The sequence below is a fragment of the Pseudophryne corroboree genome, chromosome 3 (genome assembly GCF_028390025.1).
Source record: "Pseudophryne corroboree isolate aPseCor3 chromosome 3, aPseCor3.hap2, whole genome shotgun sequence".
Taxonomy (NCBI): domain Eukaryota; kingdom Metazoa; phylum Chordata; class Amphibia; order Anura; family Myobatrachidae; genus Pseudophryne; species Pseudophryne corroboree.
In genome coordinates, this window is record NC_086446.1 from 375,455,387 (window position 1) to 375,479,380 (window position 23,994).

General features: G+C 47.1%; 1 protein-coding gene across 3 annotated transcripts in view; it reads left to right on the plus strand.

Annotated features, from left to right (window-relative positions):
• RUNDC3A (RUN domain containing 3A) overlaps positions 1–15,299 on the plus strand; it is a 34,240-nt gene extending 18,941 nt beyond the window's left edge. For 2 of the 3 annotated variants that reach the window (XM_063959943.1, XM_063959946.1), the window contains 4 exons: positions 2,366–2,523; positions 4,863–5,000; positions 5,696–5,799; positions 14,621–15,299. In XM_063959943.1, coding sequence (XP_063816013.1) covers positions 2,366–2,523; positions 4,863–5,000; positions 5,696–5,799; positions 14,621–14,763 — 543 coding nt within the window. In that variant the 3' untranslated portion in view covers positions 14,764–15,299. The remainder of the gene's footprint in view (positions 1–2,365; positions 2,524–4,862; positions 5,001–5,695; positions 5,800–14,620) is intronic. The other variant, XM_063959945.1, reaches the window with a different exon arrangement.
• Positions 15,300–23,994: the final 8,695 nt, after the last annotated feature.

Genomic DNA, 23,994 nt, shown 5'->3' on the forward strand with positions numbered 1-23,994 from the left:
ATGAAGACAGGACCCACTAGCCCTTTTGGGGAGACAGAGGGAGAGTCTGCCAGCACACACCACAAAGCGCTATATATACAAGGGATATCCTTATATTAAGTGCTCCCTTATAGCTGCTTTAATATATATATATATAGCCATTAATGTGCCCCCCCTCTCTGTTTTACCCTGTTTCTGTAGTGCAGTGCAGGGGAGAGACCTGGGAGCCGTTCTGACCAGCGGAGCTGTGACAGAAAATGGCGCCGTGTGCTGAGGAGATAGGCCCCGCCCCTTTTTCGGCGGGTTCTTCTCCCGCTATTTTTCCAGTCAGGCAGGGGTTAAATATCTCCATATAGCCCCTATGGGCTATATGTGAGGTATTTTTAGCCTTGTATAAGGTTTATATTTGCCTCTCAGAGCGCCCCCCCCCAGCGCTCTGCACCCTCAGTGACTGCCCAGTGAAGTGTGCTGAGAGGAAAATGGCGCACAGCTGCAGTGCTGTGCGCTACCTTATGAAGACTGAGGAGTCTTCAGCCGCCGGTTTCCGGACCTCTTCACGCTTCAGCATCTGCAAGGGGGTCGGCGGCGCGGCTCCGGGACCGGACTCCACGGCTGGGCCTGTGTTCGATCCCTCTGGAGCTAATGGTGTCCAGTAGCCAAGCAGCAAATCCACTCTGCATGCAGGTGAGTTTACTACTTTCCCCCTAAGTCCCACGTTGCAGTGATCCTGTTGCCAGCAGGACTCACTGTAAAGAAAAAAAAAACCTAAACTAAACTTTCTCTAAGCAGCTCTTTAGGAGAGCCACCTAGATTGCACCCTTCTCGTTCGGGCACAAAATCTAACTGGAGTCTGGAGGAGGGTCATAGGGGGAGGAGCCAGTGCACACCACCTGACCTAGTAAAGCTTTACTTTTTTGTGCCCTGTCTCCTGCGGAGCCGCTATTCCCCATGGTCCTTTCAGGAACCCCAGCATCCACTTAGGACGATAGAGAAAACAGTTTTAAGTGCAAGGAGATAACGCACCAACTAATCAGCTCCAATATGTAAATAGACCGTTAGGAGCTGATTGGCTGGTGCATTATCACCTTCCACTTATCACTGCTTTATCCCTTCTCCAGGCTTTATACATTTGCCCCCATGGTGATAGGAGTATAGAAGTGGGGAGAGAAATTATTCTCTTTCACTGGTTCAGTCTCCTTGAACAGCTGTGATAGGCTATAGGGGAGGCAGCAGCCGAGTACTGGTGACAGAAGATACCTGGCTGCCAGACTCATTTTTCACATAAATATCAGTAGTGTAAAATAAAGGAAAAGAACTAGATTTCCTTGTTATAATGGAAAACTTTCAAAGCCTAAACTGATTAAATACATTAATAGGGCATGTCCACTCGGTGAAAAAGCATCTACCGTTTCTGTAAAATAAATGTTACAAGTCTGTCAGTACAAAACTATATTAAATATGGACTTTTTTGTTAGTGCTATTTTTGAAGTACAAAATGTATACATCGTAAAGATTCAAGTACCATACCAAACAATAGTTCACTTTTTGAATCTCCTTTTCAGTAAATGTAATGGTGCAATATGTATTCTCTCACCTGGCACTTTATAAATAAGTAGTAAGAAACATAACTGACATATTACACAGTGTGGTACAGTAGGAGAACATAATATAAACTACACACAATGGCATGAACCAGAAGGTGAAGATGATCACTCTGAAAGGAGCTTACCAGATGTATGAGAAACAATGGACAGACTGGCATTTTTGTGCAGCTACTGGTGGTGAGGTCTGGAGAAAGTGTGACAGGTGGAGACAAGAAAGAGGAGCGAGTTGTTGTAGAAATCTTAAGATAAGTCAAGCTGCAGGCATCCACGAACACTTTACACCAAGTAAATACAGTGAACCTTCTTCCTGTTCTGGTCCTGCTTTTGTTATATATGGGCACTCGGTCATCTGCCAGCTCAGAATACTTGTGTGGCAGGTATTTTTGTTTGGCATCAGCCTTATTACCACCATAGTTGTAGACGTTGTGATGGCAGCTGTGCCGCGCAGTAGGCCACAGAGATTATCAGAGCAGTAACGGTGATGGCAACAATGACCGTTAATCAGTGGGTTCAGTACTCCAGATAATTTTCAGAACAATGATGTTCTTGTGATGTCACCACCACTTACTTCGCATGGTCTTCACAGATTTATCATATTTATTATTTTGAAAAGATAATGATATGGGAGAGATGTCTGGGAGCTGATCTAATGTGTAACCATGCAATGTTGTATGCATGCCAATAGTTAAGACAAATCATGATGGGACTATATTCAGGGACATGATAGTGGAGTAGTGTTCTTGCAGTCATTACAACCCAACATTGTCCCTATATGTTCCCAGGGATATCTGGAGGAGCTGGTTCGTTTGAGAGAGTCTCAGCTAAAGACTCTAGAAACGGAGAACAAGAGACTGACTCAGATACTCAATGAACACGGAGAGCAGAGTCTTCAAGAGAAGCACGAGCTAGAAGGAGTCATCCTTGAACTGCAAGAACAGCTGTGAGTGAGAGGACTCTAAGCCACCCATACATTACTCACCCATTTAGACAAATATTATCACGATAGGCAGATTACACTAGTCAGGTACGCACCTTTAGAGAGGACATAGGGCCTTATTCAGAGTTGTTAGCAAACCAAAAAAGCACACTAATGGGCAAAACCATGTGCACTGCAGGTGGGGTAGATGTAACATGTGCAGAGACAGAGTTGGGTGGAGGGTGTTCAAACTGAAATCTAAATTGCAGTGTAAAAATAAAGCAGCCAGTTTTTACCCTGCACAGAAACAATATAACCCACCCAAATGTAACTCTCACTGCACGTTATATCTGCCCCACCTGCAGTGCACATGGTTTTGCCCATTAGTGTGCATTTTTGGTTTGCTAAAAACTCTGAATAGCTCCCATACACCTCTGCACTGGCCATAATAAACCGGCATAGCCGTTTATAAGCTACAGTATAAATAACTACAACATAGGTCTGCAAACTCGGTCCTCATTACCCCACACAGTGCATGTTTTGCAGGTCTCCTCACAAAATCACAGGTGAAATAATTAGCTCCACCTGCGGACCTTTTAAAATGTGTCTGTGAGTAATTAATACACCTGTGCACCTGCTGGATTACCTGCAAAACATGCACTGTGTGGGGTAATGAAGACAGAGTTTGCAGACCTAATAATCACAAGGTCTATCCAGAGTAGAAAAGTTCAGCTGACCCATTCCACGTGGTAGATATTTGTCTGCTCCAGAACTTTGTACTAACTTTCGGACTGCATTAATTAACTCATAAAACAAGCTTTTTACATCAATTAGTTAATTGGAACCACGTTATTTAGTCAGAGTCAGTGCTACATCTGATAGCATATAAATATCGTCTTGATTAAATAAGCCTATGACTTGTTTGCACTTCTCTACCATAAGACACACAGTCATCTACCACAGATCCTGGCCCCATTACAACCAAATTGACTGCACTTAAGCTGCTTAAACACACAACAATCTCAGCTATTTTATTACAAAATGCAAAACACACATCGCTACATCGCTAGTATTTTTGCCATGCACAATTTTTTCTGTTTCATACGACTGCTAAACAATATAATTTAAGTTAAAAAAGGAAAATTTTCAAAAATCAAGCTTTCCTCTCCTGTATACCAAGCAAAGGGTAGGGCTTGTTCACACGGGTTGGGTACAAAATCCCGGCATTCAGTTTCCCGGCAGTCATAATCCTGATGGATCCAGGTATGTAAACCCTAACCACACCCAGGGGTGCTAACAGCTGTGCCGGGTCCGGGTAATGGGAGGGGAGCGTGACCAATGAGGGCAGATGGGCACCGCCCACTGGTGGCAGGTGCGATCACCCCTTCCCTCCTCCGCACATCACGCAGGGAGTGACTGCCTCTCTCCCCTGCGCAGCACACAAGCAGCATTTGTGCTGGGCTGGGGAGAGAGGCTACAGCATGGGCAGTCACTCCTCTTTCTCTCCTCGCAATGCGGGCGCTCTCTACAACAGGGGTAGCGGAACCCCCACCCCTCCAACAGGCCTGGATAAAATGTCCCTGCCCCACTCTAGGCACCACTGACCACACCCCTCCTGCAGCCTAATTCTCCCCTAGTGTCTAATCCTAACCCCAGTACTTACCAATGCACTCCTGACTATCGGGATCCCAACATCATCCCGTTCACACACATGCACTGGGAAAATGGGTAAAAAAAAAATGCATATCCAATAATTATTGCACAGGTAGTGCACGATAATCCATGAGAAGTAGGCCACGCTATATAACTTTTTTAAAACATTTTAAACACCAATGTTTAATGGTGTTTATGTATTTATTAATGTGTGAAAAATACAAAAACTAAAAATAGGGTTTGAATTAGATTACATCCATATTTACTTTTGTTTCAAGCAATTTGAAAATATGTTGTATGTCTAAGTCAGCTGCAATTACACTTGCACTGCGTGCAGTGAACTAAATGCGGATAATTGCCCATATGCCGACCTGCCAACTCATCATAACCCGCAGTTCTGTCTGCACACATCCACTCACAATCTGGCGCCATTGTCACCCATACAGCCATAAGTGGCGTTGTCACTGAAATGCGTACAACTTAAGATTGCCAGAGATGCGTACACTTGGCTCTGTAGTATGGGCAGTGCTAAAGATCACAAGATCTGTCAGCATTATGAACTTGCATGAAACATTGCATTAGCCCCTTAGAGCATTCAAATCTATGCCCACACCAGTAGCAACGACAAGCCAATTAACCATCCCTCGCAAACTTAACCATCATAAACTGTGGCATTTCATAACTAGAGCATTTTCTCCCTGTAATTCCAGCACTGGCCTGCTCCCCTGCGAAACTGCCCCCATCAAACAATTCAACTCAAGCATTGGGGCCCCTCTCGTAAATCAGTGGCCCTCCCTTGGCAATCTTAATGACAATGAGACATCTATTAACTCTTCGCTCTACAGAAGGTAAGACAGACATACAGACACACACAGCATATGGGGGAGAATTACTAAGCAGTGAAAAGTGTGGAGAAGTTGCCCATGACAACCAATCAGCATTGAAATAACATTTATAATTTGCATACTATAAAATTATACAGAGCAGCTGATTGGTTGCCATGGGCAACTTCTTCACTGGCTCACTTCTCCACACTTTTCACTTAGTACATCTTCCTCTTAGACACTAAACTTTTTTTTTTTTAACTGTCACATCAACAGAGCATCCCCTTAAAACCTAACGCTACAGCCAGGCAGATCATTTCTTATTTACAGGAATTTTTCCATTTCAGATGAATAATCTGTTATATTGTACACCTCTCTCTGCAGCTATTACCAAATATAGATTTAATTTCTAGCTTTCTGCTGCGTTTTGTCCTATATAGCTGACAGCGGTTTATATGACGCAACTTGCTACATTATCATTGTATTTGTATCATACCCAACTGCAATGGGAATGAAGTATGGCTTTTGTAAAGATGTGGTCAGAAGGCACAAAAGCTAGAAAGATACAGCAACGTGTTTAGTAACAATTACAGGAGGATGTGCACAAGCAAATAGTTATTAAACAATGGCCATTAGACATATACAGTATAAGAGCACACACTCAGAATCTTACTCAGTTTCTGTTATTTCTGTTGTTTTAACAGTGTTTCTCTCCACAGACATAGCTACCTGAGCACTGAGCATCTCTCTGCTGAGCTCAGCCTGAGCTCTGAATCCCAAAGGGGAGAAGATAAACATGATGGGGAACCCTGGGGTCCTATTGGTAAGAGGAGGGGATATATTGTATTACCGAATCATGTGAGTGACTTATTTATCAAATTCATTTTGTGGAAGAGCTTGCGAAATAATAGCAGGGATACCTGCAAAATATCCGTGTCTCCAGGATTTAAGGATATTTTCCTTTGCAAACTCAGCCCCCAATAGCTGCTAAATTGTAAAATTTACCAAGCCCCGGAAAGCCATTGTGGCCTGGGGACTACATTAGGGTTCACTACGGCTGGCCGGCGGTCGGGCTCCCGGCGCCGGGAGCCCGACCGCCGGCTTACCGACAGCTTGGCGAGCGCAAATGAGCCCCTTGCGGGCTCGCTGCGCTCGCCGCGCCACACTATTTTATTCTCCCTCTATGGGGGTCGTGGACCCCCACGAGGGAAAATAATTGTCGGTATTCTGGCTGTCGGGCTCCCGGCGCCGGTATACTGAGCGCCGGGAGCCCGACCGCCGGCAAACAGAAGACCACCCCTACATTACCCTAACATTTTTGCAGTAGCACAGCTGGGGTCCAGTTTTTGATCATCAAACATTCGTTTACGTGACCAAAATCTGGATTTTGGTAAATACGAGCATTAATGAGGTGAGTGAGGAATTAATGATTGGCAGTGTTGAGAGTCGAAATAATAGCAACATTGAAAAAAACAAGAAAAAAAACTGTTTTGTTTTTTTATTCCTTCCTATGTTATGCAATAAACTTACAATACAGTTCTGTCCAAGAGGAGACCCACAGGCCAGTTGCTGTCCTTCAAGGTGTTATGGGACTCTCCCTGCATCCTTGACTAGCTCAGTATATCTTATTGTATTATGATTTGTTTGTTATCTTATTGGATCAATGAGGACATAGCTCTAACATAATTGCAGCAGTACATACTTAGACAGCAGGGAAGAGTGCAAAATGGGATCTGGTCTGTAGGTCGACCACTATTGGTCGACATGCATTAGGTCAACTTGGGCACTAGCTCAACATGAGTTTTTCACATTTTTTTCCATTTTTTGAACTTTTAAATACTTTATGATTCACGTGGACTACGATTGGGAATAGTAACCTGTGCCCGAAGCATGACGATCCATGCGAGGGGACATGGTGCACTAATTGGGGTTCCTAGTCACTTTACAAAGAAAACAACCCCAAAAAATTGTAAACAAATCATGTCAACCTTGTTCTTGTCAACGTAATGACCATGTTGACCTATTTCAGGTGTCAACCCGATCAATCAACCAATAGTGGTCGACCTAATGACTATCGACCCTATGATCCACATCCTGCAAAAACACATGCAGAAAGACAATTTGAAAGAAAAAAACAAATATGTCTGTGGCAGTGGTACAACGATGGACACAGCTTGTGTGCATTCAGATCATGGTTTTGTCTCTCTTTGTAAAAGTGGCATAGATGATTCAACACGCACAATTCAGGATCATGGAAAATTAAGCTTTCTTCAGTTTCCATACTTTTACCTGGTGAGTTCATATTCCGAAGTGTAGCAGAGACACCCACTTCTGCTCTAACTGAAGCGGAATTGGACTGCAGCCTGCTCCCAGCCTAATATTTCAATCCTTCTGAATAGAACTGTTTTTTTAAACACCTGAACGTTGGGATTCCTTCAGCACCCTACCATGATCTGCAGTGCAAAAACGAGATCTATGGTAAGAACTTACCGTTGTTAAATCTCTTTCTGCGAGGTACACTGGGCTCCACAAGGAATAACATCGGGGTTTCTTGGGTGTAGAGTAGGATCTTGATCCGAGGCACCAACAGGTTCAAAGCTTTGACCTTCTTTCCAAGATGCATAGCGCCGCCTCCTATATCACCCCGCCTCTGTATACAGGAGCTCAGTTTTGTTAACCAGCCCAATGCAGTAGCAGGTAGCCACATACACCACACTGTCCTGATAGGAGAGGGTGTCAGCGGCTAATGCCATACCAACCCAAAGAAGCAAAGTGCGTCAGGGCGGGCGCCTTGTGGAGCCCGGTGTACCTCACAGAAAGAGATTTAGCAACGGTAAGTTCTTACCATAAATCTCATTTTCTGCTGCGGAGTACACTGGGCTCCACAAGAAATAACATCGGGGATGTCCTAAAGCAGCACCTTATGGGAGGGGATGCACTGTAGCGGGCACAAGAACCCGGCGTCCAAAGAAAGCATCCTGGGAGGTGGAAGTATCGAAGGCATAGAACCTTATGAACGTGTTCACTGAGGACCACGTAGCCACCTTGCACAACTGTTCATGGGTCGCACCACGGAGGGCCACCCATAAAGGTCCAACAGATCGAGTAGAATGGGCTTTGATGGTAGCAGGAGCTGGAAGACCAGCCTGTACATAAACATGTGCAATCACCATTCTAATCTATCTGGCCAGGGTCTGCTTGTGAGCAGGCCAGCAACGTTTGTGAAAACCAAACGGAACAAAGAGAGAATCAGACTTCCTGACGGAGGCAGTTCTCTTCACGTAGATATGGAGAGCCTGTACCATATCCAAAGACCACTCTTTGGAAGACAATTCAGGAGATGCAAAGGCCGGAACCACAATCTCCTGGTTAAGGTGGAAAGAAGACACCACCTTATGTAAATACCCGGGACGTGTTCTAAGAACCGCCCGATCACGGTGAAAAATAAGATATGGTGACCTACAAGACAAGGCACCCAAATCGTCTAGCAGAGGCATTAGCCAGCAGAAACAATACCTTAAGAGAAAGCCAAACAGAGACCCTTGCAAGGCCTCCAAAACCACCGACAAGTCCCAAGGGGCCACAGGCGGGATATAGGGAGGTTGAATCCGCAACACACCCTGAGTGAACGTATGTACATCAGGTAAAGTCGCAATTTTTCTCTGGAATCAAACAGACAAGGCCGAGATATGAACCTTGATTGAGGCCAGACGAAGGCCCAAGTCCAGGCCCTGTTGTAGAAAGGCCAAAAGTTTGGCCGTCCTAAACTTGTAAGCGTCAAGATTGTTAGATGCGCACCAAACAAAGTAAGAATTCCAGACCCTATGGTAAATCCGAGCAGAAGCAGGTTTCCGGGCCTTCAACAAGGTTTGAATGACTACCTCAGAAAATCCTTTGGCCCACAAGACGGAAGCTTCAAGAGCCACACCGTCAAAGACAACCGGGCTAAATCCTGATATACACAGGGGCCCTGAACGAGGAGATCTGGGCGCTGTGGAAGTAGAAGAGGACGCTCTATCGAGAGACCCTGAAGCTCTGAGAACCAATGTCTACTGGGCCACGCGGGAGCGATCAGAAGTAGGATTCCTCCTTCTTGCTTTAACTTCCTTATTACTCTGGGCAGGAGTGACACCGGAGGGAACACGTATGGCAGCTGAAAGTTCCATGGAATTGCCAGTGCGTCCACGAACGCTGCTTGAGGAACCCTTGTCCTTGCTCCGAAGACCGTAACCTTGTGATTTTGTCGAGATGCCATCAGGTCCACATCTGGAAGGCCCCACCTGTCCACGAGGAGTTGAAACACCTCTGGATGGAGGCTCCACTCTCCGGAGTGTACGTCCTGACGACTGAGAAAATCCGCTTCCCAGTTTAGGACCCCCAGAATGAACACTGCCGATATGGCTGCCAGATGGCGTTCCGCCCACTGAAGAATCCGTGATACTTCCCTCATTGCCATGCGGCTTCGAGTGCCGCATTGATAATTGATGTATGCCACCGTGGTGGCGTTGTCCGACTGTACTTGAACAGGTCTGTTCTGTATTAAATCCTGCAGTTCCAGAATGTTTATCGGGAGGAGAGATTCCTCCTTGGTCCACCGACCCTGAAGGGAGTGTTGCTCCAACACCACGCCCCAACCTCTCAGACTGGCATCCGTCGTCAGAAGGAACCAGTTGGAGATCCAGAAGGGACAACGCCTGCTCAATCGTTGGTCTTGAAGCCACCAGCTCAGTGACAGACGGACCTCCGGAGACAAGGAGATCATTTGAGACCTGTTCCGGGGAGGCAGGCCGTGCCACTTGGCAAGAATCAGGTTCTTTAGAGGGCAGGAATGGAATTGAGAGTACGCCACCAAGTCGAAAGCAGACACCATGAGACCTAGAACTTGCATTGCCGAATGTATCGACACTTGCGGACGAGATAGGAAGCATCGAATCATGTCCTGTAGCTTCAGGACTTTCTCCTGAGACGAGAACAACTGCTGGTTGTGAGTGTCCAACAACGTCCCCAGGTGCACCATGCTCTGAGCAGGGACCAGGGAAGATTTCTTCCAGTTGATGAGCCACCCGTGGGCTTGCAGAAACTGGATAGTCAGATCCAGATGGCGTAGTGGAATTTCTGGGGAATTTGCCAGGATCAACAAGTCGTCCAGGTACGGTAGGATCCGGACTCCTTGACGGCGGAGTACAGCAGTAATTTCCGCCATGATCTTGGTGAAGACTCGCGGAGCCGTTGTCAAACCAAAAGGTAACGCCCGAAATTGGTAATGGGGGTTGCCAACCGCAGACCTCAGGTACTGCTGATGCGACACTGCAATGGGAATATGCATGTAAGCATCCTGTATGTCCAGGGAGACCATATAATCCCCAGGTTCCAATGCCAGAACAATAGAGCGAAGAGTTTCCATACGAAACTTGGAGACCCTCACAAATTTGTTCAAGGACTTGGAGGTTGAGAATGGGCCAGAAGGACCCATTCGGTTTCGGGACTAGGAACAGTGGTGAATAGTACCCCTTGCCTCTCTGAGCCAGAGGCGCCTGTACTACCACTCCTGTGTCCAGGAGGGACTGTACCACCAAATGAAGAGTTTTTGCCTTCACCTGATCCGAAGGGACGTCTGTCAGGCAAAATCGATGAGGGGGACGATTCTTGAAGGATACGGCGTAACCTCGAGTGACGACTTCCCGTACCCAGGCATCGGAAGTGGTCTTCAACCATTCCTGGGTAAACCCTAGAAGTTGGCCCCCCACCCTGGGATCCCCCAGAGGGAGGCCCGCCCGTCATGCGGCAGGCTTGTCAGTTTTGGAAGCAGGCTGACGGGCAAGCCCAGGCCCGTTTGGGTTTGGGCTTATTGGGTTTGGAAGTGCGAACCTGTTTTGGGTACGCCTGACCTTTTGCTTTCCCTGAAGGATGAAAGGAGCGAAAGGGAGTACTCTTAGCCTTTGGCACCGAAGGAGCAGTACTAGGTAGACATGCTGTTTTAGCAGAAGCCAAGTTAGCTACTATCTTGTTGAGGTCTTCTCCGAAAAGAATGTTTCCCTTAAAAGGGAGTACCTCCAGGGTTTTCTTAGAGTCCAGATCCGCAGACCAGGACCGTAACCAGAGAATCCAGCGAGCCAAAATGGACGTAGTATAAGCCTTGGCCACCAGAATACCAGCATCAGAAGACACCTCCTTAATATAATGAGACGCTGTGACAATATATGACAGACATTGTCTAGCATGATCAGAAGCGTTGGAAGGCAACTCCGCCTCCAGCTCCTGAGCCCACGCTTCAACAGCCTCTGCAGCCCATGTCGCTGCAATGGTGGGCCTATGCGCAGCACCAGTTAGGGTGTAAAATGCCTTTAAACAACCCTCCACACGCTTATTCGTTGGTTCTTTCAGAGACGTGACGGTAGTTACAGGCCGAGCTGAGGATACCACCAGCCACGCCACCTGCAAAGTGGAAAAACACACTACAGGCTGATCCAACTTTGATGTAATGTTCTTAAAACAAGTCAAAATGAGGCTCAGTAGTGTGTGTGGCCTTCACGTGCCTGTATGATCTCCCTACAACGCCTGGGCATGCTCCTGATGAGGTGGTGGATGGTGCCAACTCCTGCACAGTCTGTGGTGCAACGTGGCGTTGGTGGATGGAGCGAGACATGATGTCCCAGATGTGCTCAATTGGATTCAGGTCTGGGGAACGGGCGGGCCAGTCCATAGCATCAATGCCTTCGTCTTGCAGGAACTGCTGACACACTCCAGCCACATGAGGTCTAGCATTGTCCTGCATTAGGAGGAACCCAGGGCCAACCGCACCAGCATATGGTCTAACAAGGGGTCTGAGGATCTCATCTCGGTACCTAATGGCAGTCAGGCTACGTCTAGCGAGCACATGGCTGTGCGGCCCCCCAAAGAAATACCACCCCACACCATTACTGACCCACTGCCAAACCGGTCATGCTGGAGGATGTTGCAGGCATCAGAACGTTCTCCTTGGCGTCTCCAGACTCTGTCACATGTGCTCAGTGATTACCTGCTTTCATCTGTGAAGAGCACAGGGCGCCAGTGGCGAATTTGCCAATCTTGGTGTTCTCTGGCAAATGCCAAACGTCCTGCACAGTGCTGGGCTGTAAGCACAACCCCCACCTGTGGACGTCGGCCCTCATACCACCCTCATGGAGTCTGTTTCTGATCGTTTGAGTAGACACATGCACATTTGTCGCTTGCAGGAGGTCATTTTGCAGGGCTCTGGCAGTGCTCCTCCTGTTCCTCCTTGCACAAAGGTGGAGGTAGCGGTCCTGCTGCTGGGTTGTTGCCCTCCTACGGCCTTCCTCCACGTCTCCTGATGTACTGGCATGTCTCCTGGTAGCGCCTCCATGCTCTGGACACTACGCTGACAGACACAGCAAACCTTCTTGCCACAGCTCGCATTGATGTGCCATCCTGGATGAGCTGCACTACCTGAGCCACTTGTGTGGGTTGTAGACTCCGTCTCATGCTACCACTAGAGTGAAAGCACCGCCAGCTTTCAAAAGTGACCAAAACATCAGCCAGAAAGCATAGGAGCTGAGAAGTGGTCTGTGGTCACCACCTGCAGAACAACCCCTTTACTGGGGGTGTCTTGCTAATTGCCTATAATTTCCACCTGTTGTCTATTCCATTTGCACAACAGCATGTGAAATTGATTGTCAATCAATGTTGCTTCCTAAGTGGACAGTTTGATTTCACAGAAGTGTGATTGACTTGGAGTTACATTGTGTTGTTTAAGTGTTCCCTTTATTTTTTTGAGCAGTGTGTGTCTGTGTATATGTATGTATGTATGTATGTATGTATGTATATATATATATATATATATATATATATATATACACACACACACATATAACATTAGATATACCAAAACACAGTAAATACTGGATGTATATCACAGGGTATTTGTACTACACAACCCTGACTGGATGCACTTTTTACACTGTCCACTGACAGGTAGAATACCTCAGTGTCCTGTAAAATGCACAGCGCTGACGTGCAGGCGGCTTTACAGAGGATTTTGCCCAAACAGTCCCATGAACAGCGCAGCTCCGTCTAATGGCGGCTGACAGGGAGTGAGGGAGAGATGCAGGGTGGGAACATTTGCCTACATGGCGCCCTGGGCCTGGGGGAGGGGCTACAGGTCAGGCCTTATCCCCCATGCTGGCTTCCCCACCAGGCACTGCGGCTGTTAAACAAACTGTTTTAGAAAGAAAACCGACCTGTGCCCAGTGCCCTGGTGGCTAGTGGAGCCCCTGCCCCTTACAGTGTCCACGCCAGCGCGCCCGGTCCTCCTCCCACTGGCCGCGCCGGATCACAGTTACAGCGGGCCAAAGAGACCCCTTACCTCTTCCTGTATGTGGCCACGCGATCCGGGAGAACAGCGGCGAGTGTGTGACTAACCAGAACACCGGAGCCTCCGCTGTAATTACCCGGCAACCAGGGCGTGGGAGTATACAGCGCCACTGGGGGAGTGATGGAGCTGCAGCAAGAGATGTCAGACTGACATCCATACACAGCCCTTGAAGTCTTCAGATTTTCTTTTCTCCTGATATAGCTTTTCTTAGGGCTGCAGGAGCAGCCCCTCCTGTTAACTGCCTGCTTACTGCAAGGCACCAACTACAAAACTGAGCTCCTGTGCATGGAGGTGGGGTGATATAGCAGGCGGCGCTATGCATCTTGGGAAGAAGGTCAAAGCTTTGCGCCTATTGGTGCTTTGGATCAAGATGCTACTCTACACTCAAGAAACCCCAATGTTATTCCTTGTGAAGCCCAGTGTACCCCGCAGCAGAAATAACGCCACAGCTACAGTTGGGTATGGGACTCAGGGTTGACACCTATTGATCGACGGTGGCTAGGTGGACATAGAAATAGTTCAACATGTGTGTCGTTTTCTTCGTACAGTGACCAGGAACCCCAATTAGTGCACCATGTCCCCTCGAATGGATCGCTTTGCTCGCCATGCTTTGGCCAAGGTGCCTCACTCCGCTACCGCTGCGCTCGGACCAGGTTACCATTCCCAATCGTAGTCCACATGGATCGTAAAGTATGAAAAAGTTTAGAAAAAGTGAAAAACTCATGTCGATCTTTTTGCATGTCAACCATGTTCATGTCAACCAATAGGTGTCGACCCAACAATGTAGCCTGTGGTTATGCAGTTAACCTACAACCAAAATGAAGTAGTTTTACAATTTAAAAAGTGTGCCCACTGCCTGTACACATTAGAGGCCACCATTATGAGAATGCAGTCTTATGAATAAAGAACCTGTAACCTTACTGAGGTGTTGCCAGCCTGAGATCACTGCTTTGGGAACAAGAGACAATGCTGCATTTATATGCATATTGGATCAGCCAACAAAATGGCTGTTTACATGGTGTATAGGCAGTGGGTAAATGTAAAAGCATTCGAACACAGGTGTAAATTTATCGTTTACAACAGTAGTTATGAGCCAAAACGCAAAGTGTGAAGGAGCCACATAACATTTCCACCCAAACTTATATCATATCCCAAATTGTGTACACTAGTCACTCCAGCACGACATGTCAGTAAAGTGAATATTTACCGAAGGCAGCTAAGAGAATTTGGACATACAATTTGACTTTTTTCCCCCTATTCCTTTACCCCACAGGTAAGGACCCCACTCCCTCCATGTTGGGTCTGTGCGGATCTTTGGCATCTATCCCCAGCTGTAAATCTCTGCCAAGCCTGAAATCCAATGAATGCCTTGTCAGTAATAGCAGTGAGACGAGCCCTGCAGCAAGCCCCAGCTGAGTCCTTCCTGCTTAACTTCACCAACGCATCACAACCTGGGCCACAAGCTGAGAAGCCTAGTCAAACTCTATATACCATTATATGTTCCTATGAATAAATGTGGGCTCAGTTAAGACCTCCCAACCTTTATCATATGACTTTCTAAAACTGAACCTTAACTACGTAATTCACAACAGGGAAGATGATAGCCCTGACACCAACCACAGAATTGATTCAAGGATAACCAGTTCCTGATACCTTGTAACACCTATTTCCAAGAAGATACAGCTTACAAAGTCCTATGCAGCACATGAACCATTATAGATCATTGTCCTTCTGAAACAGTTTTGGTCCAGTATGCCTCCTTGTTGTGCTCATGGACCAACTGGAGAGTTTCAACTCATGAACCCTATGTGGGCAGAAGTTGTCTCCTTTGTCTAGACAAAAGTATATCAAATATTGTGCATCGTACTACTGGTAACAAACTGTGGTTGTCATGGAAACTGCCTTCTCCAGAGGATGCTGTGCAACTCTGTCCATTAAACTGATAAACTGTGTTTGTTGGGTTAGTCCCTTGTCTGGGGTGATGGGCCTGAAGGCACTATATACACAGATAGAAATACAAGATATGCTTGCCTGTCCACCACAATTATGGATGCATATTTTCACATCAAAATCAGTGCAGTGTGGATTTTATACATTTGCATATGTGAATCACCTGTTCCCTCACTTATGGCAGTGTTTCTTTATGCTTGGCAACAAGCCCAATAATATTAGCCAAGGGCATCCCTTAACTAATGCAGAAACAGTGTTCTCCTTTACTTGGCATAGACTGCATGGGAGCTTCTGGCAACTTTGGAATGGTTTGTGTTTTGGCTGAAGCATTGAAAGGCACCTAGATGATCAATCTTACTGCTGTGTTATTAATTTTGAAAAGCAATTTTCATGCTGCAGGATATCAGTGAAGAGAATCATGTTTTCTTTCAGACAGGATTGGAGTTTTGTTTAGTGTTCCCTGTAAACAACTAGGTTTTTTTTTAAGTTTGATTTTAAGAGTTCAAAGTAAAAGGGCCTTGCAGAGATCAATGGAATTTCTGCATGAATGGTCATAAGAGATAAAGTCAATATGACGACAGATGAGATCCCGGTATTCGAAATACTGACACGGGAATCTCGAACGACAGCATAAGCCTGGCGTCGGAATTCCAGCATCAAAATACTGACAGCGGGAATCCTGATCGTAGTTACAGTGTGATGCCTTCGTGTTCCACTGCGTGTGTGGGAGTTTAGGGTGCACTGGAGGCAAGGTTATGGTTAGGTACTGGGGAGGTTAGGGTTAGACACCAAGCCGATAGGGTTAGGAACCTACAAGGGAAAGTTAGGATAAGGGTAGGGAGCAGGGGAGGGTTAGAGTTCTGGCAACAGGAACTGCTGCCTGTTGATCCCTGTACCTAATGAGCTGCATTCATCATGTTAGGGTTGGTGAGTGTGAATGTTAGGGGTGGGAGGGAGATAAGGGTGGAGCTTGCAGCCAGGTGGTTGTGATTGAGGGAATTGGATCCTTAGGACTGAGGGGTGAATGAAGGATTCCTGTGGCACTCATGAGAAGAAACATCAGAAGGCTGCAGGAGAGCTAGTCAGGTAGCTTTGTCTGATACACGTCCATACTAAAGATCTCCAGTCTCTTCTCACTCTTTCCACCATCACTTTACTTCTCTCCCTCTGCCCTCACCCTGTACCTGAATCACGGTCCTGACCCAGGATTGATGGCATTTGGATGTTCCATTGTCCAAAATCTTTTTTGAAGGCTCCAAGTCCCCCTGGGCTGCAGCAGCTGCTAGTCTATCCACCATGCTCTGCCTGCTGTGCTCTGGAAGGGGTCTTCACAATTAACTTGTTCAGCAGAGCATACGTAGAAGGGGATGTATATATATATTTTTTTTAAACAACGTTGGACTAATTAAGACAATTAGGAACTTGCCTAATTAGTTATATGTGGGTTGACCAAGGGGCTCTGAAGTAAGTCCCAACAATTTTTCTTTAAAATAACAAGTTTAGGAAAAATTTAACTTGCTCTAAAGCTGTAAGAAAAAAATAGAGATGAGCGGGTTCGGTTCCTCGGAATCCGAACCCCCCCGAACTTCACGCTTTTTACACGGGTCCGAGGCAGACTCGGATCTTCCCACCTTGCTCGGCTAACCCGAGCGCTCCCGAACGTCATCATCCCGCTGTCGGATTCTCGCGAGGCTCGTATTCTATTGCGAGACTCGGATTCTATATAAGGAGCCGCGCGTCGCCGCCATTTTCACACGTGCATTGAGATTGATAGGGAGAGGACGTGGCTGGCGTCCTCTCCGTTTAGATAGAGAGTGAGACACTTGATTTACTGGAGCATTAGGAGTACTCAGAGAGTGCAGAGTTTTGCTGATAGTTATACTAGTGGTGACCACCAGTTTTATTTATTATTTAATATAATCCGTTCTCTGCCTGAAAAAAAACGATACACAGTCACATACCATATCTGTGCTCAGCCTCAGTGTGCTGCATGATAATATCATCTATGTATATCTGACTATGCTGAGTAGTGCTCACTGCTCACACAGCTTAATTGTGGGGGAGACTGGGGAGCAGTTATAGCAGGAGTACATATTTAACAGTGCACACTTTTGCTGCCAGAGTGCCAGTGTGACTGACCAGCAGTGACCACCAGTATATTGTCTGCCTAAAAAAGTTAAACACTCGTGTGGTGTTTTTTTTTTTTATTCTATAAACGCATTCTGCTGACAGTGTCCAGCAGGTCCGTCATTCATTATATTTCTATCTTCTTCATACTAGTAGTTTAGGAGTCTGCAGTGCTGACAGTGTCCAGCAGGTCCGTCATTATACAATATATACCTGTCCTGCAGTAGTGATATATATATATTTTTTATATCATTATCATCCAGTCTATACTAGCAGACGCAGTACGGTAGTCCACGGCTGTAGCTACCTCTGTGTTGGCAGTCGCTCGTCATCCATAAGTATACTAGTATCCATCCATCTCCATTGTTTACCTGAGGTGCCTTTTAGTTGTGCCTATTAAAATATGGAGAACAAAAATGTTGAGGTTCCAAAAATAGGGAAAGATCAAGATCCACTTCCACCTCGTGCTGAAGCTGCTGCCACTAGTCATGGCCGAGACGATGAAATGCCATCAACGTCGTCTGCCAAGGCCGATGCCCAATGTCATAGTACAGAGCATGTAAAATCCAAAACACAAAATATCAGTAAAAAAAGGACTCAAAAATCTCAAATAAAATCGTCGGAGGAGAAGTGTAAACTTGCCAATATGCCATTTACCACACGGAGTGGCAAGGAACGGCTGAGGCCCTGGCCTATGTTCATGGCTAGTGGTTCAGCTTCACATGAGGATGGAAGCACTCAGCCTCTCGCTAGAAAAATGAAAAGACTTAAGCTGGCAAAAGCACAGCAAAGAACTGTGCGTTCTTCGAAATCACAAATCCACAAGGAGAGTCCAATTGTGTCGGTTGCGATGCCTGACCTTCCCAACACTGGACGTGAAGAGCATGCGCCTTCCACCATTTGCACGCCCCCTGCAAGTGCTGGAAGGAGCACCCGCAGTCCAGTTCCTGATAGTCAGATTGAAGATGTCAGTGTTGAAGTACACCAGGATGAGGAGGATATGGGTGTTGCTGGCGCTGGGGAGGAAATTGACCAGGAGGATTCTGATGGTGAGGTGGTTTGTTTAAGTCAGGCACCCGGGGAGACACCTGTTGTCCGTGGGAGGAATATGGCCATTGACATGCCTGGTGAAAATACCAAAAAAAATCAGCTCTTCAATGTGGAAGTATTTCAACAGAAATGCGGACAACATTTGTCAAGCCGTGTGTTGCCTTTGTCAAGCTGTAATAAGTAGGGGTAAGGACGTTAACCACCTCGGAACATCCTCCCTTATACGTCACCTGCAGCGCATTCATCATAAGTCAGTGACAAGTTCAAAAACTTTGGGCGACAGCGGAAGCAGTCCACTGACCAGTAAATCCCTTCCTCTTGTAACCAAGCTCACGCAAACCACCCCACCAACTCCCTCAGTGTCAATTTCCTCCTTCCCCAGGAATGCCAATAGTCCTGCAGGCCATGTCACTGGCAATTCTGACGAGTCCTCTCCTGCCTGGGATTCCTCCAATGCATCCTTGCGTGTAACGCCTACTGCTGCTGGCGCTGCTGTTGTTGCTGCTGGGAGTCGATGGTCATCCCAGAGGGGAAGTCGTAAGACCACTTTTACTACTTCCACCAAGCAATTGACTGTCCAACAGTCCTTTGCGAGGAAGATGAAATATCACAGCAGTCATCCTGCTGCAAAGCGGATAACTGAGGCCTTGGCATCCTGGGCGGTGAGAAACGTGGTTCCGGTATCCATCATTACTGCAGAGGCAACTAGAGACTTGTTGGAGGTACTATGTCCCCGGTACCAAATACCATCTAGGTTCCATTTCTCTAGGCAGGCGATACCGAAAATGTACACAGACCTCAGAAAAAGACTCACCAGTGTCCTAAAAAATGCAGTTGTACCCAATGTCCACTTAACCACGGACATGTGGACAAGTGGAGCAGGGCAGACTCAGGACTATATGACTGTGTCAGCCTACTGGGTAGATGTATGGACTCCCGCCGCAAGAACAGCAGCGGCGGCACCAGTAGCAGCATCTCGCAAACGCCAACTCTTTCCTAGGCAGGCTACGCTTTGTATCACCGCTTTCCAGAATACGCACACAGCTAAAAACCTCTTACGGCAACTGAGGAAGATCATCGCAGAATGGCTTACCCCAATTGGACTCTCCTGTGGATTTGTGGCATCGGACAACGCCAGCAATATTGTGTGTGCATTAAATCTGGGCAAATTCCAGCACGTCCCATGTTTTGCACATACCTTGAATTTGGTGGTGCAGAATTATTTAAAAAACGAGAGGGGCGTGCAAGAGATGCTGTCGGTGGCCAGAAGAATTGCGGGACACTTTCGGCGTACAGGCACCACGTACAGAAGACTGGAGCAACACCAAAAACGCCTGAACCTGCCCTGCCAGCATCTGAAGCAAGAAGTGGTAACGAGGTGGAATTCAACCCTCTATATGCTTCAGAGGTTGGAGGAGCAGCAAAAGGCCATTCAAGCCTATACAACTGAGCACGATATAGGAGGTGGAATGCACCTGTCTCAAGTGCAGTGGAAAATGATTTCAACGTTGTGCAAGGTTCTGCAACCTTTTGAACTTGCCACACGTGAAGTCAGTTCAGACACTGCCAGCCTGAGTCAGGTCATTCCCCTCATCAGGCTTTTGCAGAAGAAGCTGGAGACATTGAAGGAGGAGCTAACACAGAGCGATTCCGCTAGGCATGTGGGACTTGTGGATGGAGCCCTTAATTCGCTTAACAAGGATTCACGGGTGGTCAATCTGTTGAAACCAGAGCACTACATTTTGGCCACCGTGCTCGATCCTAGATTTAAAACCTACCTTGGATCTCTCTTTCCGGCAGACACAAGTCTGCAGGGGTTCAAAGAACTGCTGGTGAGAAAATTGTCAAGTCAAGCGGAACGCGACCTGTCAACATCTCCTCCTTCACATTCTCCCGCAACTGGGGGTGCGAGGAAAAGGCTCAGAATTCCGAGCCCACCCGCTGGCGGTGATGCAGGGCAGTCTGGAGCGACTGCTGATACTGACATCTGGTCCGGACTGAAGGACCTGCCAACGATTACGGACATGTCGTCTACTGTCACTGCATATGATTCTCTCCCCATTGAAAGAATGGTGGAGGATTATATGAGTGACCGCATCCAAGTAGGCACGTCAGACAGTCCGTACGTATACTGGCAGGAAAAAGAGGCAATTTGGAGGCCTTTGCACAAACTGGCTTTATTCTACCTAAGTTGCCCTCCCACAAGTGTGTACTCCGAAAGAGTGTTTAGTGCCGCCGCTCACCTTGTCAGCAATCGGCGTACGAGGTTACTTCCAGTAAATGTGGAGAAGATGATGTTCATTAAAATGAATTATAATCAATTCCTCCATGGAGACATTCACCAGCAGCAATTGCCTCCACAAAGTACACAGGGAGCTGTGATGGTGGATTCCAGTGGGGACGAATTGATAATCTGTGAGGAGGGGGATGTACACGGTGATGAATCGGAGGATGATGATGAGGTGGACATCTTGCCTCTGTAGAGCCAGTTTGTGCAAGGAGAGATTAATTGCTTCTTTTTTGGTGGGGGTCCAAACCAACCCGTCATTTCAGTCACAGTCGTGTGGCAGACCCTGTCACTGAAATGATGGGTTGGTTAAAGTGTGCATGTCCTGTTTATACAACATAAGGGTGGGTGGGAGGGCCCAAGGACAATTCCATCTTGCACCTCTTTTTTCTTTCATTTTTCTTTGCGTCATGTGCTGTTTGGGGAGTGTTTTTTGGAAGGGCCAGCCTGCCTGACACTGCAGTGCCACTCCTAGATGGGCCAGGTGTTTGTGTCGGCCACTTGGGTCGCTGAGCTTAGTCATCCAGCGACCTCGGTGCAAATTTTAGGACTAAAAATAATATTGTGAGGTGTTCAGAATAGACTGAAAATGAGTGGAAATTATGGTTATTGAGGTTAATAATACTTTGGGATCAAAATGACCCCCAAATTCTATGATTTAAGCTGTTTTTTAGGGTTTTTTGAAAAAAACACCCGAATCCAAAACACACCCGAATCCGACAAAAAAAATTCGGTGAGGTTTTGCCAAAACGCGTTCGAACCCAAAACACGGCCGCGGAACCGAACCCAAAACCAAAACCTGAAAAATTTCCGGTGCACATCTCTAGAAAAAAAGCCACATTAATTTCTATGGAAATTACTGCAACTGGTTTTCTCTGAAGTACCCCAGGGTTTTTCAATATTTTGCCTGCAACTGAATATGCTCCATAGTATGGCAACAGCTGAAGTATTTTCCCACATACACATTATGGGGCTGAAGCAGAGCAAGTACTACACAGGTTTCCTTATACTACTCAGCAGACAGGCGCTGGTACACCGACACTCCCTGAGGGTTAGGATAGGGAAAGAGAGGATTTTACTCACCGGTAAATCTATTTCTCGTAGTCCGTAGTGGATGCTGGGGACTCCGTGAGGACCATGGGGAATAGACTGGCTCCGCCGGAGACAGGGCACTCTAAAGAAAGATTTAGTACTACCTGGTGTGCACTGGCTCCTCCCTCTGTGTCCCTCCTCCAGACCTCAGTTAAGGAAACTGTGCCCGGAAGAGCTGACCTTACAAGGAAAGGATTTTGGAATCCAGGGTAAGACTCATACCAGCCACACCAATCACACCGTATAACTAGTGATAACATACCCAGTCAACAGTATGAACAACAACAGAGCATCAGACAAACCTGATGCCACCATAACATAACCCTTATTGAAGCAATAACTATATACAAGTATTGCAGAAGAAGTCCGCACTTGGGACGGGCGCCCAGCATCCACTACGGACTACGAGAAATAGATTTACCGGTGATAAAATCTTATTTTCTCTAACGTCCTAGTGGATGCTGGGGACTTCGTAAGGACCATGGGGATTATACCAAAGTTCCCAAACGGGCAGGAGAGTGCGGATGACTCTGCAGAACCGAATGGGCCAACACAAGGTCCTCCTCAGCCAGGGTATCAAACTTGTAGAACTTAGCAAATGTGTTTGAACCCGACCAAGTAGCTGCTCGGCAAAGCTGTAATGCCGAGACCCCTCGGGCAGCCGCCCAAGAAGAGCCCACTTTCCTTGTGGAATGGGCTTTCACTGATTTTGGATGCGGCAATCCAGCCGCAGAATGAGCCTGCTGAATCGTGTTACAGATCCAGCGAGCAATGGTTTGCTTTGAAGCAGGAGCACCCAGCTTGTTGGATGCATACAGGATAAACAGCGAGTCAGGTTTCCTGACTCCAGCCGTTCTGGCTACATAAATCTTCAAAGCCCTGACTACATCTAGTAACTTGGAATCCTCCAAGTCACGAGTAGCCGCAGGCACCACAATAGGTTGGTTCAAATGAAGATGACACCACCTTCGGCAGAAATTGCGGACGAGTCCGTAATTCTGCCCTGTCCATATGGAAAACCAGATAGGGGCTTTTACATGACAAAACCGCCAATTCTTGACCACTTTCCACGCGAGATATTTTAACTCCACGGTCTTAAGCGGCTCAAACCAGTGAGATTTCAGGAAACTCAACACCACGTTAAGATCCCAAGGTGCCACTGGTGGCACAAAAAGGGGCTGAATATGCAGCACTCCCTTTACAAACGTCTGAACTTCAGGTAGAGAAGCTAGTTTTGGTATGAAAGAAAATGGATAGGGCCGAAATCTGGACCTTAATGGACCCCAATTCTAGGCCCAAAGTCACTCCCGACTGTAGGAAGTGAAGGAAACGGCACAGCTGGAATTCCTCTGTAGAGGCATTCCTGGCCTCACACCCAGCAACATATTTTCGCCGTATACGGTGATAATGTTTAGCCGTCACGTCCTTCCTAGCCATTATCAGCGTAGGAATAACCTCATCCGGAATCCCTTTTTCTACTAGGATCCGGCGTTCAACCGCCATGCCTTCAAACGCAGCTGCGGTAAGTCTTGGAACATACAAGGTCCCTGCTGCAACAGATCCTGCCCTAGAGGCAGAGGCCATGGGTCCTCTGTGAGCCTTTCTTGCAGCTCTGGATACCAAGTCCTTCTTGGCCAATCCGGAACAATGAGTATTGTTCTCACTCCTCTTTTCCTTATGATTCTCAGCACCTTGGGTAAGAGAGGAAAAGGAGGAAACACATAAACCGACTGGAACATCCACGCTGTCACCAGTGCGTCTACAGCTATCGCCTGAGAGTCTCTTGACCTGGCGCAATACCTCTGTAGCTTTTCGTTGAGGCGGGATGCCATCATGTCCCACTGTGGCAGTTCCCACAGACCTACAATCTGCGCGAAGACTTCTTGATGAAGTCCCCACTCACCCGGGTGGAGGTCGTGCCTGCTGAGGAAGTCTGCTTCCCAGTTGTCCACTCCCGGAATTAACACTGCTCACAGTGCGCTTACGTGATTCTCCGCCCAGCGAAGAATTCTGGTGGCTTCTACCATCGCCACCCTGCTCCTTGTGCCGCCTTGGCGGTTTACATGAGCCACTGCAGTGATATTGTCTGACTGAATTAGAACCGGTTGTTCGCGAAGCAGGGTCTCCGCTTGACTTAGGGC